The 19,202-nt window shown below is 37.8% G+C and overlaps 1 protein-coding gene across 4 annotated transcripts in view; it reads left to right on the forward strand.

Annotated features, from left to right (window-relative positions):
- Nucleotides 1-19,202, forward strand: part of ARHGAP15 (Rho GTPase activating protein 15) — a 332,924-nt gene that overhangs the window by 180,827 nt on the left and 132,895 nt on the right. For all 4 annotated transcript variants that reach the window (XM_055812995.1, XM_055812996.1, XM_005242359.4 and 1 more), the window contains one exon: nt 12,494-12,616. In XM_055812995.1, the coding sequence (XP_055668970.1) occupies nt 12,494-12,616 (123 nt within the window). The remainder of the gene's footprint in view (nt 1-12,493; nt 12,617-19,202) is intronic.

Genomic DNA, 19,202 nt, shown 5'->3' on the forward strand with positions numbered 1-19,202 from the left:
GCCTGGTGCTTTTAAGACACTGTAGTGAATATGTCTGATACGTAGACGTGCAATATTATGCTGAAGGTAAAATGACTTCTGGGATAACAGTTAAAGGACAGAGAAAAAGCAAAGGCAAAGGAACTTGGTGTTGTCTTGTTCATAACACCTTTTGGGAGGATTCTCTGGAGTAAACTGGCTCCTGAACAGCACCTAGGTTTTGTCTTGGCAAGAGATAGCCGGAAGGACCAGGAAGTTGGCTGGAATTTAAGCAGTGCAGGTGATGATCTCAAAATCATTCTTTGTCCTCTGTAGGAACTGTAGATACATTTTCTTAAACCAAAATCTTTGTCTCATTGCTATGGTTTCCAAGAAGTTAAGAAGTTCTGCTCCTGGAAAAATAAGCTTTGTATATACTTTGTGTGAAAACGTGTGTGTAGTATCATTCTTGTCTATGTAAAACTAAAGATTATTATTTTAGGGTTCAATAATAATGCTCCTGCCTTCCTGTCTTCATACGAAGGTATTTCAGTGCATGTGTTTGAATGAATATCAAAAGATAGAACTAAAAATTAATGCAGATATACTGAAAACACTGTAAAGCCTGAATTGTTATTCAATGTTATCTGAAGATCATTGATTATGGTTGATCAAGGCTAGTACTGATATTAAGGCACAAATAGTGGGATACTCGATTTATTGTTGCAACTTTGCTCTAATCTAAGTTACACATTAGCTACTTTTGGACTAAAAGTTTAAGCCTTGCTTAAAAAAATCTCTTGCTAGGTTTCAGATTTGGGGCATCTGATAGTTTGAATTTGGGGTTCAGTTATGAGAAAAGTAATTTTTTTCTGTTCATTGTCCAAGTGACGGGAAGTATGGAGACAGAAGAAAAGGTGAGGGACAGGCTTAAACAGAGAGGAGTCAAAGCGGTGACGTGGGGAAAGAAAATGGAAGGATCCTGAAGCGCCATTGGTTTGCTGCTTCATTTGTCTGAGGTTTGTTTCCTCTGGGGTGCTGTAGCAAATATTTCCTGCTGAATGAGAAACAGCACCAGGCAAGACACAGCAGTGGTCTCATCTCATCTGGTACACTTTTTGAAAAATAATTTGTAATTGGTGAATGCAAGGATGGAGTGGATCCATTAGAGTTATACTTTCTGTTATTAATAACCCACAATGAAAATGTTCTTTGAGAACACATCTTTTATTTTGTGGGTTTTTGTCCAGCAAACTAAGTTAGCAGACTTCACCTTTTCCAAACAATTGTTTACTTGGAATTCATCTGTAGCTGTCCCTGCTCAAGTTACAGGTCATTCATAATAATAAAGCTTTCTAATTCAGTGACAGAATATTCATAATGGCTTTACAATACTCAGCTGGTTAATGGTCCCCTGGATCTGGACAGCAAGACTTCAAAAGGCAGAGTCCTCTGATCTCCAGTTTCCTTATTCTCTCTAAGCTTGGAAGGTTTCAACTATCAAACATAGATTAAGTTTTATTGGTTGATAGTCTAATTGCATTTGTATTATCTTTCCTCTTAATATTCTTTTCTTTGCTCTGTATTGGATTTCATCCAAATACTACTACTTCCATGAAGCAGTTTTTTGAAAATGTTTTGCTTTTGCTTTGACGCTTAACTGCTTAACACGTGAGTGTTGCAATAAGGTGCTGGTTCCTGATAACAGTTTTCCTTGTATAAGGAAAAGTTTCCACAATCTTCTGTGCTTTGCTTATATTTGATAGAGCTCTTCAGTTGAGGCTTTTCATGGACAAGATAAGGTTTGGTTAAACATCTGAACTTTTGAATGTTTATCTGAACTAGATTCGACCTCTAAATTTGTCCATCATTAGTTATTTTGCTTTTCTTTTTAGAGACTAAATTATGCTATTAAATATGTTCTAAAGTAGGTTAAGCCCCTGTGCAGTTTGTCAGCTGGAACATTAATTTTAAAGCTAAAACAGTCTTCTATTGTATCTTTTTAACATTTTGTCTGAATTTTAACCATGGCTGGTCAAACATAGAGTCAGTGCACCCATGCAAACCCTACACGTAGCTGACTGAAGTGTCTCAACTGAAGTTGTTGTGATGAGTGGCCTGATTTTATTTCAGGGAAAATGGTGATATATAGTAATAATTTGCCTGTTCAGGCAGCTTGCTCCAGCGCAGCTGTTCTGGAGACTGAATGAAGTACTGAATGTCACCGCATGCCTTGCAAGTGTCTCTGGAGGTCTCCCCCTCTGAGCCCCTACACAAGGAACAGGCAGACTTGGGGTCCCAGCTACTGCTGCAGCAAACCCACTGCACTAGGAGTGTAGGAAATGCTCATTTCTGGCATCCCAGATGCTCATGCCTTCGGATAACCGTGTCTTTGTGTCCTCTTCAGACTCATGTCTTAGCCGTACCGACCCAGATCTTGCCCTGGTGCTGCGCGTGCAGTGAGAAGGCACCACCGTCAGATGGGAGGGAGAGCGGGTAGGCGCAGCAGGGAGCCAGAGCCATTGCTCCTGGACACCCTGCCCCTGCCCAGCACTGCACTCCGTACCACCAGGGAGAGAGAAGGCAATGAATAGTTTCTAGCTATAGTTTCTAGTCACACGACTGAACTGTATGACCTGATCTTTATTAGAAGACCAACTTCTGACAAAGTCAAGGCTAAAAAAGCCCACGCCTTACTTAAACACACTGGGATCAGAGCTTTCAGGGCAAGCAGTCAAATTTATAACATAAACTGTTATAACGCGTGGCTAAAGATACCGGCAGCTTCGCTCTGGGCTTTTCTTTTCCTCCTGTAATCACACTAACTCAGTTCAAGAAAGAGGCTGATCCATAGGACACCTCAGAAGGCACCTTCTCCCACCAACAGCCTCTATAGGGGAGGCTCACACAAAAGCTATAGTCTCCTTTTGGTCTGCTTTGCGTTTTGATGTTTCTTTTACACAGCTCCTAAAGCACCTTCAGCGGCAGTCTTTCCCGTGGCCTCGCAGTGCAACTCTGACACTACCTTGTAAGCAGAGAGCTGCAACTGCTGAAAAGTTTGACAATCAATTGTGTTTTAACAAACGGAAATAATTTCCATAGAAACACAAGATGAAGCTGATGGCAGTAAAGGTCACTTTGCCTAAGGTTTAGATTTATGTGACTATAGATGCTGGAGATTCCCACCAGAACTTCCACGTAAGGTAAGAAGTAAAAAGGATTCTTAAATATGTTGACTTGTTATTTTTAAAAATGAGCTCATGCGTGAACTTTTCTTCAGTTATACTTACTCTAATGATTTAATTGAGGTGGAGATAATTTGATAAAGTAGATTCAACATATAAACAGGGTAGAGCAAATGGATTTCAGATCTTTGGTTAGATATTTTTTGATTACCTTAAAGATAATGGCTGTGCCTTTCTCCTTTATAAACTATCACATCTACATTCACTGGGAAATACTAAACTTGCTGTATTAAAAGAGAAAAATACGCTGGAACTTGTGGTTCAAAACAACAAATATACAGATGATTATCACTACTGTTTCTCATTGGAAATAATTTTATCATGTTGGTTTTCATAACCTATGCACTACAAATTAATTCTATCCTTTATTGTATGAGAAGCATTAGAAGTTCATCACTGGGTCAAAACCCATAAGGTTATGAATATAATTGGGGGTTGAGTGCAATGGGAATAAAATTAAATTTACAAATAATTTACTTTTTGAATTTAGAAGTATAAAATGTAATTGATAACAGTTTCAATAAAAAGAAAATTCTTTAGTATGACATTCTTTCTGTAAAAGTCGCATAAGACTGTATCTGAATAAAAGGTTCAACAAGGTATCCAAGCACATATCTGAATTTAAACATGTGAATTATTTGTATGACTTTTAACAAGGGTGATATAAATGCTAATAATACTAATAATCAATTGCCCTTGTTCTCTACAGGTAATTTGTTTTCCAAAGCATAAGACAGGATTATATGTAAGTTTGAAGTTAGAAGTGCACACATGACTGGCAGTACCCAGCCACTCAGGAAGGTTTTCTTTTGGCATAACAATCTATCTGGTGCTCCTGGTAGAAAAATCAGCTGTATAATATTCTTGTCCTTTTGTTGGAGCAATTTAGTATAAGCAATGACTATTCATATTATTTGCAAAAGGTTGAAAAGGAGCTTGTTCAGACCGACTCAGTCAGGAGGTAACCTTAAAGACTTGAAAGTTATTGGCATCTATTCCACAACAGATGAAAACAAAACCTGCATATTCTAAAAAGCCCTGAATGCGTTACTTGTAAATTACCTGTTCAACTTGATCTGGAGATACTCCTCAGTTCCCTGCCCTGTCTTCCTCAACCTTTAATTATGTGTTTACTCTATTTTGGGAAGTCTGCTTAAATAATATTTTTATATTATCTATGTCAACCTCAAAAGTCATTAATTCAAATATTGCTGGTTTTCCCATAACTAACTATCATGTCTTATATGAGTGGGATGAGACTGTATGGCTAAAAACCCTGGAACAGGGCAGCGCTGAGTCACCCAGGTAGTGAAGGGCAAGGACCACTATTCCAGTCCTATGTGTTAGACAATCCAAGTTATTATTTTCCTGGGAATTTTAGCAACCTTCTCTAAAGGAGAGAAGTACACCAAATGCAAAAAGCTCCTCCATCATGCTCCTGCTTTTTACCCAGATTAATCTGTAATTAGATCACTCTTTACCTGAGAATTTTCAGAAAACATCTACTGAAGGAGGGTCGAGGTGAGACAAGTCAATGGAAATTTGTGCTCGTACAGAACTACCCTCCTCAGTTCCAGGGGGATAAAGAGCTGCAACTACTTTCGGCGGAGGGACTGTGTCAAGGGTCTTAATCTCTGACATGAGCTTGGGGAGACCCGTTTCCCCTTCCCAAGCATGCTGTACTCTTGCTTCCTACAGTCTGAATACTCTAACTTTGTGTACTGCAGCAGATTTCATCCAAGTCCCACATGTTTTACATTAGATGAACATAAACTGGTCATACTGTATGAATAAAACGAGCTCATTGATTTCTGGCAGTGTGGTTTTTATATTCAAGTGAAGTGTGTGTAGCATTTCTAATATTGTGACAATACCAAAAAAAAAATTGTGGAAAGAAAGGCTTGGCGTGTCCTGGGTGATACAGTCCAGTCCCTCCTGTCAAAAGGTACCGTGTTCTGTGTCCCCTTTCATAAATTTATTAAGCCTCATCTTAAATTCCTTTAGTTTTATTTGCCACCATGACTTCTTTGAAAGGGTGTTTTAGAACTTCTTATTACGGCCAGTTCATACTCATTTATTCTTGTGCCAACATTGTTCTTTGCTTTAAACAGCTCTTCTCCCTCCCTGCTGTCCTCTTCTCCTCTCCTGCTCCTTTTCCCACCCCCACCAGCAAATTCATGGAGAACAATCGCAGCCTTTCCCAGCAATTTGCTAGCTGGCCAGGCATGTCAAGCTCCCCTCCTGCTTTCCAAAGCTCAGCAGCCCCATTCTCCTGGCGCTTCACATCGCCCCTGCCTGCACCTCTTCTGGCATGCATTTCCACCTCACACACAGATGTCCAAGGTTGCACACTCAGGACAGAGAAGTATTTTGTATTAATCCTTCTCTAACCACGCATTCGGTAGTATTAGGTCTAATCTGTTTTCTTCAGCTTCAGTCTCCAAGTCACTACGTTTTTGTCTGATATCCCTATTCTTGTCTCAGCTGGTGCTGCTTCCTGGCCTTGAGTCACCAACAAGTATTTTTTGAATGCTCCTACTTTTTCTGTTGAAGTCATTAACAAAAACGCCAAGATCTGTTCCAAGAATATTTAAGGACTTGCACTGGTAACTTTCCTTCAATACGGTAGTCCTCCTTTCAACAAAACTTGTTTAATACCTTATTTAGTCACTTCACAGTTATTGTTTTAATTCTCTACATCTTCTCTAGTTTAACTAATAATTTCCCATTTGGCATCATATCAAATGCACAACTAAGGTCCAGATAGATTTGGTCTATTGTATTTTTCTTTTCTATAAACCTCTACTTATTTTATTAAAGAAAGATATCAGGTTAGTTTGGTATGATCTCCCATTACAAATCCGACACATTCTCAGAAATATTGCTTTACATTTTGAAATATTTATGGTACAAATACCACCGAGAAAAGCTGTGTGGGGAGTGCCCATTTGTTTCACGGTGTAAGCGTGTAGTGCTATTTAACACACTATTCATTTATTTCCATTTGTTATTAGTGGGGGACAAATTTTTTTTAAAGTTTATATGCATAAAGGCATGATGCAAAATATTAATTATACAGTCATATTATTCAATCTTTACTGCTAATGCACACAAATTTCACAAAGTGTAATGACACTACTGAGCACTTAAGTTGTTAGGCTGTCATATTACAGAAAAGTTATTTGTGCTATATAATCACTGTTTTCTTTTCCTTATTGTTTATTTCCAGGCTTGCTCCATAAACATTTGTAAATGCTGACATACTTGCTGTGGCAAATACCTGTTTTAAGACCATAAAACTGAATGACTTCATGTCCTTTGTTGCCCATGCAACCAAAATCTTCCAAGCATCTTCTGGCTGGTGGTCCCTGTTCTGTCACCTGGTGCATCAGTTCCTGGGTCTATGCTCTGTAGTTATAAAAATATGTAATTTTAAAGCTTGTCATAATCATAGGAATTAGGGGTAATGCCTGATTCCTGCATTTTTCCAACCAATCATTTGTGTAGTGCCTTTAAGCAGACCGTGTATCTGCCTCTCATTTTACTCTTTTATAAAAAAGATAAATTATAGTGTGGGGATAACTCATGAGACCTGCCCAGGAATTTCACTAGGGGATAAAATAGGATGACTGACAAGAGTCATTTGCTCAATAAAGTAGGTGAAGTGAATTCTTTATCCTTAGTGAACAGACTTTATTGACTCCATCTCGGAGCATCACAAAGAAAAGGAAGGAGGCAGGGACTTGGTTTTGTCTCTCTCAAAACTTTGGTGCTGCTTGAAAATCTGGCCATTTATTTGAGCAATAATGCATGCTGCTCCTTCCGTAAAGGACTAGCAGTAGTTTCACATCTGCTGCAGGCCAAAAAAATCTGAAGAAATTTTGGATTCTGAATTCCAGTGAAACCCAATAAAACTTGAAGTCATGAGTCATTATATATTCTTAAATTACAGTGTCTCCTGGAACGTAGGCATAGTCACACGCCTCTGCATGTTAAGATACATTTCTTCAGAAGGATGAGACACTTAGCAATTAAGCATTCCCATTACTTGAAATTAATTAACTAATTAATTTCTTTAAATTAATATTTTTGCACATATGTGACAGCACTGCTGTTAGACTGGCACTTTCATTATCCAAAGTCATAGAGACCTACTTCTGCCTCCCCTTTTACCATCTCAGCTTTGATTCAGTCCTGCATGATGCTGCTGAAGACTCTGGATGTGAGTCTGTGAAACACATAAAAAAATGATTATTTTAAGACATCAGAGATCACAGTTAAACCCATGGATCTGTTTATATGTATTTGAATAAAGTTGCAGCTTAGATTTTCATCAGTAGATACTGTATTTTGAATGGCCAAGCTTGTCACTTTCAGTATTCCTTGGGAAAGAACTACTAAATCTCAGTTTATAAGTGTTATCATTATACTACAAGTCACCTCCATTTCTAAGAACTTCTTGAAATTTTAAAGTCCTCAAGAGTATTACAAAAAAATTTGCATGGCCCAGAGTAGTTGTGGGGTTTTTTCCTGCAGAACAAGGCTAATGGAAGAGAAAGTAAGAATATAAAGCTCTTTGAAACTCTTAAAGCTTTATCCAGTCCCACTGCAGCTCTTCCTTCTCTATGAGCCCTTTCCATCCAAATGAATTACATACTATAATTTTGGGTGTTATATTAAACAGATAGGTATCATAATAATGTATTTCAGTTAGGAAGAGGTACTTGGAAAAAATTGGTTTTGCAATACACATGATATGAGACAATCAATAGTGCTTTAGTCTGACAAGCACTGTCAATATCCATTGTCACAGTTCAGAAAGTCATTAATGGATAGTTCTTCAAAAACCAATGCTTTCAACACGTTAGAAGTGTTCAGATATACTGTACCTGGCAGGAATTAATCATAGGTAGACCCTTGGGATTATGTATAAATGTTTTGTAAATTAAGACTGAAATAAAAGACATTGGAATGAATGTCAGATCCTGCTACATTCAGTTCCAAATCTTGCCAATAAAACATGGAGCTGTTTAGAACATATTAAAACATTTTACTTCCTGAACCATTCGGGCTCTGCCCAGAACATCACACCCAGGAAAAGCAGTCTGAAATATATTGTCTAGGTACATGACTAAATTCACAGGAAGTAATCACATAAAAATTTGATTGTTGCTCTGAAAAAGGTAGAGCCTTATCTGGTTCTTTCAGTCGTGCTCATGCAAAAAAAAAACAGAGAAAAGTTTTTGCACCTTCACCTTGCAAATATGTTAGCCACTGCTTAACCCTGCTTAAATTACGTTTACTCTCATTGCATCATATATATAATATAGTGTATGAAATTATAGCAGGTGATTCCCTATCTGTATATCTCAAAACTTCCATTGACTCTGACAGAACTACTTCTGCAGAACTGTGTGATTTGGAGGTAATGCATTAATTCATTCCTTCCACCTGTTTTCTTGTGCAAAACCCCTTTTACAGCCTTTAGTTTGCGGTTTTACACGATACTCCTGTTATATTTATACATTGTTAGGGACATTCAGGCTAGAGTTGTCATGTTGAATAAGTATTCAGAAGACTTACACAGGCCCCAAGACAGACTGGTCAGTTTTTTCTTGGTGGAATTCTTTTCCAGAGAATTTAGCCTAAGCTATCCTCCCTAATTCAGCTAATGTTAGTACAGTGCTGCCCAACATTAAGAGCCAAAGATATGTTCTTTCTTTTAAGTCTAACAATGTGTTCATACTATTTTCTTTTTTGTACCCAATCTATATTACACTTCCCTGATGTGACAAGATGTTGTGATTTCATGTATCTTAATTGTGGAACAAACTGTTTGAGGTAAAGGTCTTGACTTTTTTTTTTTTTTTTTTCCCCATTTGTCTCTTCATCTCTTTGCCACCTGTGGAATAAATAGAGACCTAATAAAGTGACCAAAGTCATCCAGAAATGCTTTTCCACATCTGAGGGTACAACTTTCTTTCCAGCCAGTAGTGAAAGTCAGCCAGTATTCAGATTATATTTTTGCTGTTGGGTTGAAATGTCCTTGCACCCTTTTGCACTAGCAGAAAAATTTAGCATAATATTGGACTTTGTTGTGTTCCCATCTCTATGTACTCTAATGGCCCCTGACCCAACAAGAGCAAGCACGTGTTTCCTTTTTCTGTCACAGAAGCTTTTAGTGCAATAGAAGAAATACTTAATCTAAGAGTCTGTGCCAAGGGAAGGGCAGTACCCTTCTGGTCTGTGTCGGTATTGAAGCATTTATGTCGATATGCCAGTGTGAGCATCTTCAGAAACAGGATATGAGTTTATTCAGTACAAGGAATCAAATGGCACACCTATACAGTTTATGCCAGGGAAGAGACAGCAGAACAAGCAGTAGGTTTTACTTCCTATTAATTTATACTTGGGTCCTTAAGTATCCTGTTTTATTTCTGTATGGAACTGCTTTCCACTTTTTGTGTTGTTTAACGTTTGCCAGCTCTCTTTCATGGAGGATTTTTCTGGCCAAATCCAGAACATAAAATTTTAAAAGGAAGGTATTCCAAAAAAATATTTGTTGTGGTTTTTTAGTTTTATAACTCACTCTTTTTTTTTTTTCTTTTTTTCTCTTTCCCTCTTGGAAGTAACATTTGGTCCTCTTTGTATTTCCAAATATAATAGCAAGGTCATTTTAATGTGGGGATATCGCGAGAAGAATGGTTTGGCAAGAGAAAGAATATTTCTAAATGAGATCCCAACAAGAATATTTCTGGCTGAGCTTGGTTTTGGAACATGCTATCTAAACCCTTGAATTTCTGGGAGGCTTGGAGTTTCCCTCTGGTGACTCACCCATGTTTAATAGAATAAAATAAGAAATTCATCAACATCAGCTTTACTGCTGGTTTTAACCATGAGCTATACAACTCAACCTAGAACGCACAAAAGTATCCCTGACAATAATTATTCCTACCTCTAGATGTAGTTTTAACACCATAATTGCTGTTTCAGGTATGAAACTTCCAGCTGGGTTCATGTATCTTTCTAAACAGAGGACCTTTACACTGCTACCCCACTGTTCACAGTATGCCCACGTTCACTTCAGTTAGAATACCTTAATAAAGCTGGGGTATACTCGGAGCTAAATGTGTAGCTCAAGTGGGCATAACACGCCTCAGAGTCCCGCAGGCCACGAAGTGTGGCAGGCATCTCAAGTGACTTCAGAGATGTTTTCACTCCTGCATCATTTGCACTGGGGAAGCTTCACTGTAAGTCAGGAAAAAGCAAACCTAAATATGAATTGCTATGGACAGAATGACCCTCAGCAACAAGAGAAATGAAATACAATTCACTTCACTGTTTCGAAGCACCATTAAGATGCAGAATTAGAAACATCCATTTGTTGTTCTTTTTATAGCACAGCCAAGTGACTTGGAATTTTAGCTTGTCCCTGCCAAGGATTGCTCAATTTTGAACAAAAAGTCCTGCACTATAATGTTAAAAAAGCACCAACCATCAATTGAATGCTAATCTTCATATTCTATGATACATCACTCCAAGAATGCTACCATTAAAAAATGTGATTTCTATTTTTCATAAGTGATGGATTATTGTACCAAGCTGTGTATTTTCCAGTAAAGTGTCCTTTTATTTGTCCTGTGTGATTACTAGTTTGTGGAAGTATGTGTGGGGTCATTTTAGTGCTGTGGGAAAATGGAGCACTCTTCTGTTAAAATCAGTAGTGAAATCAGAAGCAAACTATGCTCTGATCAGTGTAGGCATGTGTTTAAATATTGCTTTCCTTAATTGGCTATGTTCTATTTACTTAAAATGAACAATTTGGCAAGTTTTTCTCCCTTGACAACAGCAAAGCGTAAACCATTTTATAAGTTTGGCTGTTAAAATCAGATTTGTAATGTAAACCACAATATTCCAGGGTTGTTACTGTAGCTTAACCAGTTATTTTAGCTTGCCATTGTTTTATAATTGTGCACCTTTAAACATGCTGGTTCTGGTTATAACTTATGCAAAACTTCTTGATATGGAATAGCCCAATCATATCGATCATAGTTTTATTTTTGCTCTCTCTCTTTCCCTGGATCCTTTATATGAAGATCACTGCATTACAGGTGAGATTAGGGAGCACCTCTGTAACCGCAGCTAAATTATCTGGGGTCCTGGTTAGAAATTCTGTCAAAGGGACAATGAACCAACTCCTGTAAGTTCAGCTTCTGGAGAATGCTGTCTTTTGGTGGGTGGATGATTGATTGATTGACTGACTGACTGATTATCAAGAGAAGAGGGAAATCTACTTTCCTGAGAAAGCAGAACCCACCCCTCCTTCAGCTGGAGGTCCTTGCTGTGCAGCTCCAGCTGCCCCATTATGCCCTGCTCAGCATTTGGGGAATGGGCAGGGTGAGAGAGAGCTCAGGACACAGGACAAGGGTTATTCAAGGGGGTGGTGAGGCTCAGGTGATTTGTTAGAAAACTTTTAAAAATCTGCTTGTTCGGGGAAACCTTTGGAGAAGGTCTTCCCATAGCATCGTCACTGCTTTTGGGGTATGCTGAGTTTCTCCTTGCTACAAATACTGCCTGTTTTGATAGCTATGATGGTGCCCTGCAAGCACCTCAGCAGAGAATAAGTTAAATTTATGCCTTTGAAACTTCCTCCAGGGGATTTTCTGCAGCTGGGTTCTATGTCTTTTTGACACAGAGCAGGAATAAATTGAGCTCAAAATGTTTCTCAGTTTGGTAAATGCCTAAATATAATAAAATAGAATCATTAAGACGGGAATACTTTTCTTTCCATAAATTAATGCATCTTGCACACATTTCATGGCATATAGCCATGTTTTCTATAACTGCATTAAATATATATATAACGCTTAATCCATCTTGGCAAGAGAATTCAGTCCTTCACTAGCGGTGTAACCATCCGTCCTTTCTCATAACAAGTAGTATACAGCTAATAGCGCATAGCACATTTTGAGCCCGGAATTTTAGTTGAAAAATCATCCATGTAAAACTTGTGAGATTTGTGAACATTTCATGAGTAAACTGGTCACCATTCAAATACCTATGGGCAATAAATAATACAATACTGTGAACAACCAGTACTGTGAACTCATCGTGTTTATTCACAAAAGTATTAACCACAAGTTTTCTACTGGCCGACCAGCTATGCTGCTGACCTACCACATGATTTTACTAGGGTGGCTATGGCCATTATTTTCTAAGGATATTTGAGAAAGCTACTATTAGTTTAAAAATACCGTTTCACTGAAGCTTTTTCTTTTGATTTCCTTTAGTTTTCAGACTGAACTACAGTGCCTCTGACACAAATGACAGAAACCGAGTTAAAAGCAGATTAAAGAAGTTCATCTCCCGAAGACCCTCCTTGAAAACATTGCAAGAAAAGGGACTTATTAAAGGTGTGTTCAGTCTTATGTACTTTTTTGGAGTAAAAAGTAAAAATTCACTGATGATTTTTTTCATTCTCAGTTAATAAGTGCGTTGGAAAAAGATAGGGTTTCACTGCTGTAGCTTACACTGTAAAACTTACCTGCTGAACTGTAAAGAAAAAATCAACACAGGGTTACACCTATCTTTGTGCTATCTGGCTACTCCTTCATTTTTTCTGCTTTGGTACACATGTGGTAGAAGCCCCTCCATTTAATGTGGGCACTCACCAGGCACATTGCAGATCAACATGCTGCACAACTCCATTTCTTTTTAAGAAAAGACTGTTGAAACAGTTTTATACTTTAGAATCCAAAATAGGAACTTCAGATGCTGTGCTGACTAATTTGTTTTCTAGGATAGGCTGGAATACTTTCTGCTGTCTTCTCTCATTATTTTTCTAACTTGCCGACAAAATACATTTTTAACAATATAAAATACCTGCCAGTGAACAATGCTTTGAATCTGTGATTTTTTTTTCCTACTCGAATTTCTTGCTAAGTTGGTCAGCCATCACTTTCACATATCCTTAAAAAATTTCTTTGATAAAATGTGTTTGTTAGTTTATCCAAGGAGTAAACATTTTGCAAAGAAACTGGTAGTTAACTTGAAGGCAGTAGCATTCTGACCACTAATAATCACGCAAAGCCATGTTTTCAAATATTGTCTGGAATAATGCTTTAAAAATTTACGCACTCCCAAATTATTATGTGTGAAACCCACAACTGCACATGCAAATTGACTAGAAAGAGGCATTTTGCCAGCAGCCCCTGTCAATCTCTGGAGTGTGAGTTTTCCAGTGGTGTGTCAAAAAATGGCAAGGGGTGTTGCTAGCATGTACTAAACTTGTCTGTCTTGAGCCAAGAGATTGACCCTAGCCAGGAAAAGCTAAAGCAGACACAAGAGTTAAACACCAGCTGGGCCCGTGTCTGAAGAGGAGGAGATTTTATGAATTAAGTTCTTATGTTTTAGATGCGCGCAGAAATGTTCAGTGAAATGTCGCTTACTGCAAGGAAGCCTTCGTTAGATGAAATCATGATGTGCCTTAGTGATGGGCTTCTGCTTCTAACTGCCACGGAAACTTTAAGAAAATGTCATTTATACATAAATAGATGTGTGCAAGGTGGGCACAATCACACAACAAACTTTCAGGATCTGTCCTCACATGTTTGTAGTATCTGATTTCAATACATCGGAGAGTTTTGCCTCTTTGAAGTACTCTGTGGGCTGAGAGTGGGATTTGAATGCATCATGTTAGTTTGTTTCAGTTATTACAGTAATAGAGGAGTAATTTATAGTCTTTTAATTTCTGGATTTAAGGGGTTTCTTTTTAGTTTAATAAAGTGTGGCTGATGAATCTCCTGTGGTGTTACATAGGGATCAGATGTGATCCCTGCTAACAAATCCAGATTCATTAACATAACTCAAATCCATCCTCTAATATATCTCTCTAGGAAAGCCAGATGAATTTGGGTTTGGCTACAGTTGCATTAAGCTCTTGATTCATAAACATAACTTGGTTCTACCTGGGATGCTCTTCCATGGATCACAAAGATGCACGATTTGTGACACAGTAATTCTGAATCGTTACCCAGCACAGTTTTATTACCAAACTAATATTACCGTGAAGAAAACATGTTAGTTATCTACCATGAAGTTTCATTAGGATTAGGTTTTGGCCATGCAAATGAGGCAGGATTCGTTAGCACGGCTTAATTCCAATCTACGGTAAGTCTATGCGAAATGCTCATTTGATAAGGTTCCTTCATTGTCTTCACCAGAGTTTATCCCTTAATCTGTTAAAATGTTATGAAAATGCAGTTGCAGTGCTTATACAGAGACCACTTTTAAATGTTCATTTCTAGGCTCATATTAAAATATTTTTAAATCACAAAATGCAACCATCCAGATTAAAAAGTAGAAGCTTACAAAATTTTGTGTTATAAGATGCATCTATTTATTTTTCTAAAGGTGACTTAAATGGTTGCAGAAACCTCTCAAAACTATTTATTTGCTCGTTTCTTAAGGGAAAAAATGTTAACTGATTTTTACAAGAAAAAATTCCTCCAGCGCTGAGAACATGCATACTAACTTTTATCCCATAGGGAAATACTTCTGTCAGAATTGCAAATCCCTTAAAATAGGGGCTCGTAATAAAAGTGTGTCTAAAGCCTTGCAGGACATCTCAGTACCGAATTTCTGACAAAGAGCTGTTCTGTGTGCTAGCGAAGAATTGATATAAATATCTGTGAAGCGTGTGGTGTTAATTACTCCAATGCAGTGGCACTGTAGGTGCTGTGAAAACCTTCACTTTTCATCAAGTGCTATTCATATTTGCCAGGGGCACTATAAAGCTCTCAAATCTATATTGATTTTTTACATTGTATGTCACATTGGAACCAAAACTCCAATAAATTTAACACGTAAATTATAGTCATGAGTAAATACATTTTAAGGTGGTAAGTTCACTTAAACACAGTTCTGCGCTGTTAGTCACTGGTGTGTACACACTTGGCCAGAAGACTTGACACATTTCTCCACATTAACCAAATTTGGAAATACAGACTTCAAAATTAAATAGCAGTTTGATCTCCCGGGGTACTTTGTTCTGCCAACAATGTTATCAGGAAATCTAGAAATTCTGTGATTGTCATTTAACTCTTAACATAACTCTTTTATGTAGAATGTAGCAAATATCCACGCAGCAAACAAAGTAGGTAGCTAACAAATGAGAAGTATAAGAAGTAGGAGGATAATAATCAGACGAGGGAATGTAGCAGACAAACGTGTAAATGTTAGTTGCATGTTGGGCTGAAAATGAAGACGCGCCAACGCTTTACATGACAAAAAGTTATTTTTGTCATCGCTGTCCCATTTGCTTTCTAGTCCTCTGCGTGAAAGAGGCCAGAATGGGAACAGCACATTGGCTCCATTCATTGCAATGAGCTGGTGACTGGGGTTTTTCATGCTCCAGCGAGAGCTTTAATGAGGTTTGTCAGTCCTTCTCCTTCCATCTCACTCATGCTTACACAAAATATCCTTGGTCTACAAGCATTGTGAAACATTTTTGAGATGGTGTGTCATACAGTATGTTTGTGGAACGTGTGCAGTTATACGCACGCTTACGTTCATATTTATACACGCACATGCAAACCTTGAAATAGTAAATAAGGTCCATGTTCCAGGTCTGCCATTTTAACTGTGTTATTTTGAGAATAACTGTGGTCAAATTTATATGCAAGGGCAGGGGTCCTCAGTTCCTTGGGACTGAAATATTCTCAGAATTTACAGAATCTGCAGTAATATGCTAGGAAAATAATATATAAATCTTCTCTTTTAAAACTACTTTATCGTCTATAATTGAACTCTGATCTTTATGTTTGAGCTTTGTCATGATTTAATATTACCCAAAATGAATTGCCAACCTTCAACTTGATATTGGCCTGCTAACTTCCTGATTTCTGAGGCTTTCTAGTCCACAAAAAAACCAAACCAAACCAAAAAACTTCTGTGAAACTGTGATTTTAAAGCTATGGTGGTCACGTTGATAAAAAACTATCACAAAATACACTTTCAGTAAATGGCAAAAAAAGCATGAGTAACAACTTAACATAAATGACACTGTGGGAAATTAGGAAGATGCAGCTATGCAGCTGGCAAGAAATTAGTCTTGGGTTTTTTGGGGGGTGGACTTTTTCTTTCCCAAAAGCTAGATACTGAAAGAACTTCACTGAATTTATTTTGTAAGTGAAGTTAAGGCAAAAACCAAAACAGCATAAAAATTGGAATGGTTACAACTGTTTCAAGATGAAAATAAAAGCCACTCAATTGCTAGTGAAAGGAACTAGCTGTGATTTGGCTTGATAGCCTATAGAACAGGGCTCAGCATATGTTGGTGGTTGTGCAGATAGCAGCAAAGAGATCACCAACCATTTTATCTCCAGACAAGGGAAAACATCTTTATTGTCTCATATGTCTCAGTGGACCTGGGAAGAGTTTAATGTGATAAGTGCAATGCTCATGGGAAGTCCAAAAAAGTGGATCAAGACCTACCTTTGGTGTGTTCTGGAATTCTTCTGGGTTATGCAGGAATTTAGCAAATCATCTAGTGCCCGTAATAACTTAGGGGAAGTTAGGAAATGTTTTCTTTGACTTGCAGGGACAGAGAGTCACAAGGGTATTTCTTTCTTTCTTTGACCACCGCATGGACATTCAGAAGTGTTTCCCAAACCCTGTGGATGGCCAAACACTGGACAAAGCGATGTTTTTTCCTTTGACATGATAGTCAGAAATAATTCAGATAATTTTAAAACATTTCATTTTTGGAGACCTGTTTTGAGAGGTACAGCAGACTCACTGTCTTTGAATGCAAATGAGCTATTTTCCCCAGTAATCTACCATAATTTCTTAAAAGAGTCCAGTGTCTGTAGTACTGTCTATTTTCCCTTTTTTCTGAGAATGTGAAACAAATCTGGCAGCTCATATGCCACTTAATAGTAACTGTTCACAAATTTAATTTTTTCTTAAATTGATGACCACCACAGATCAACGATATATAGTAAATCTCCAAGTTAAAAGGACTGGCAAGATTCCCAGCTAGCATAAATCAGGGGAGCTCCACTGACAACCCCGCTGACTTCAGTCAGCTGAGGACCTGGCCCACTTACTGTAAAAGCGTTGTGGCATTATTTGGAGCCTCAGTCTGGGATCAGCATCATTTTAATGTCTGACTTAATATGTCTGACTCCAGACTGAGCAGCTAGAAGAAGTCACTTTCCAGAAGGTGGCCCTTTCCAACCCCATCCCTTCACCCTCCTAAAAGCTGAATGCTGCGGCGGTGCCTACTGTTCTGTCCCTCTCTCTGTACATTCCTCTTCGATTTTGCCTTTTCGTTCTCTCTCCCCCTTTTTCTTCCCAAGGTTCACACAGATACAAAGAAAACAAACAACTTCGATGTTGATTCAAAGCTCTGGTAGTTGCAGTTCAAACCCATACATAGCAGAGTTAACTTTACTCCTGGAAGGCACTGAATTACGCAAATATAATTGCCGTTTCTAAAAACTTGGGAATGACACCATTATACCTTCTTCTCTCATGTCTGAATTTGAGCTTCTCCCTGAGAATTGGGAATATTAGCCATGCCCTTCCTTGTGTTTTTTAATAAAAAACACTGAAGTATGAGCTCCTTCCAAGTGTGGCCACATCTCATCCATGTACACCAAGAACAGTTAAACAATGACATTCTCAGTGAGGATGTGGCTTTAGCGATTTTAATTGTTTCTTTTCCAGAAGTATTGTCTCCCATAGACTAGATTTCTGCAGCTCGGAATTAGTGGCTTTGCTGCAGCCTGCGAGAGCTACTCAAAAAAAGTAGCTCTGTCAGGCTCAGGGAAAACTTGAAGCTTACCAGAATGAGCAATTCATTGCAGCTGTAATCATCATTTTATATTATACAACTTGTGAATGTCCATTCCCTCCTCTTCTGGTGTCTCATTTTATATCCATGTGCAAAGCTGTCACACACCCCACCATCTTAAATAGAAAGTTTAATGTGCAGATATCAGGGATGTGTAATGTAAACCATACCACCAAACATATTATGAATATATTGCTCTTCTTAAAAATGCTTGTTGGTTTTTCATACTACAGTATTGACTAACTGTCTGTGTTTGATGTATGGTTTACCAGCCTGATGTAGACTTATGGTTAGAGCTTAACTTGTTAGTTCTGCTTTTGCAGCCAATTCAGAATAACTACAGATGCCCCAAGATATTAAAATTGACTGCTCAAATGGACTCAGTGTGGGAGTTTCATTGGTTTTAAATTGATAACAGCTGAAAGAGTGAATGATTAAAGCTGTATATGGGCATAGTATGCAGCTCCTTTGTACAAGCTCTTGTGAACAGAATCCACTGTATGGGAATTGCCTTTGTTCTAATAAAAGATATTTTTGAACAATTGTTAATTTAAATTTTTAAATGATGAAACAAGAGCATTTCAGGAGCCTATAGAGGAAATAATTCCTGAGAAACTGGAATAACTCTGAGAAGATAAAGTGGATTTCTATTCAGAAGGGAGCATTTAAAGTTAAGTAGCATTCCATAAGGTGGTAATTGTGTCTATTTCCCAGGCATTTGAGTTAAATAAGCTGGATAGGAAACATAAACTGTCATAACAGGAGGTTAGGAGTGTTGTGTACATCTCTTTTTTTTTTTAAAGTCATAAAAAATGAAGTTTTGAAAGGCCTTATCACAAATAAATCAAGGATTTTTGCTTCTTTTATCCCTTTGGGAGCAGTTCTTATTTTTTGGAAAAAATGTCCTGAATAGTTGTCCTTTAAACTAGTTTTAAAATACGTACACACACCTATAAAAGAAGAAGAAAATAACAGTTTAATCTTAGTTACACATAGATCTACACATAGTTTACTAAAGTTAGTAATTTGCCATTCCTATAATCCCTGGTTTTCAAAATACTGCACAAACAAAGCTTAACTGAGTTTTGCTCAGCTCTCCCCAGGACCTCTGAGAGTGTAAATATGGCAGAGGAACTACTGCC

This window comes from Falco peregrinus, chromosome 8, assembly GCF_023634155.1.
Source record: "Falco peregrinus isolate bFalPer1 chromosome 8, bFalPer1.pri, whole genome shotgun sequence".
Classification (NCBI taxonomy): Eukaryota; Metazoa; Chordata; class Aves; order Falconiformes; family Falconidae; genus Falco; species Falco peregrinus.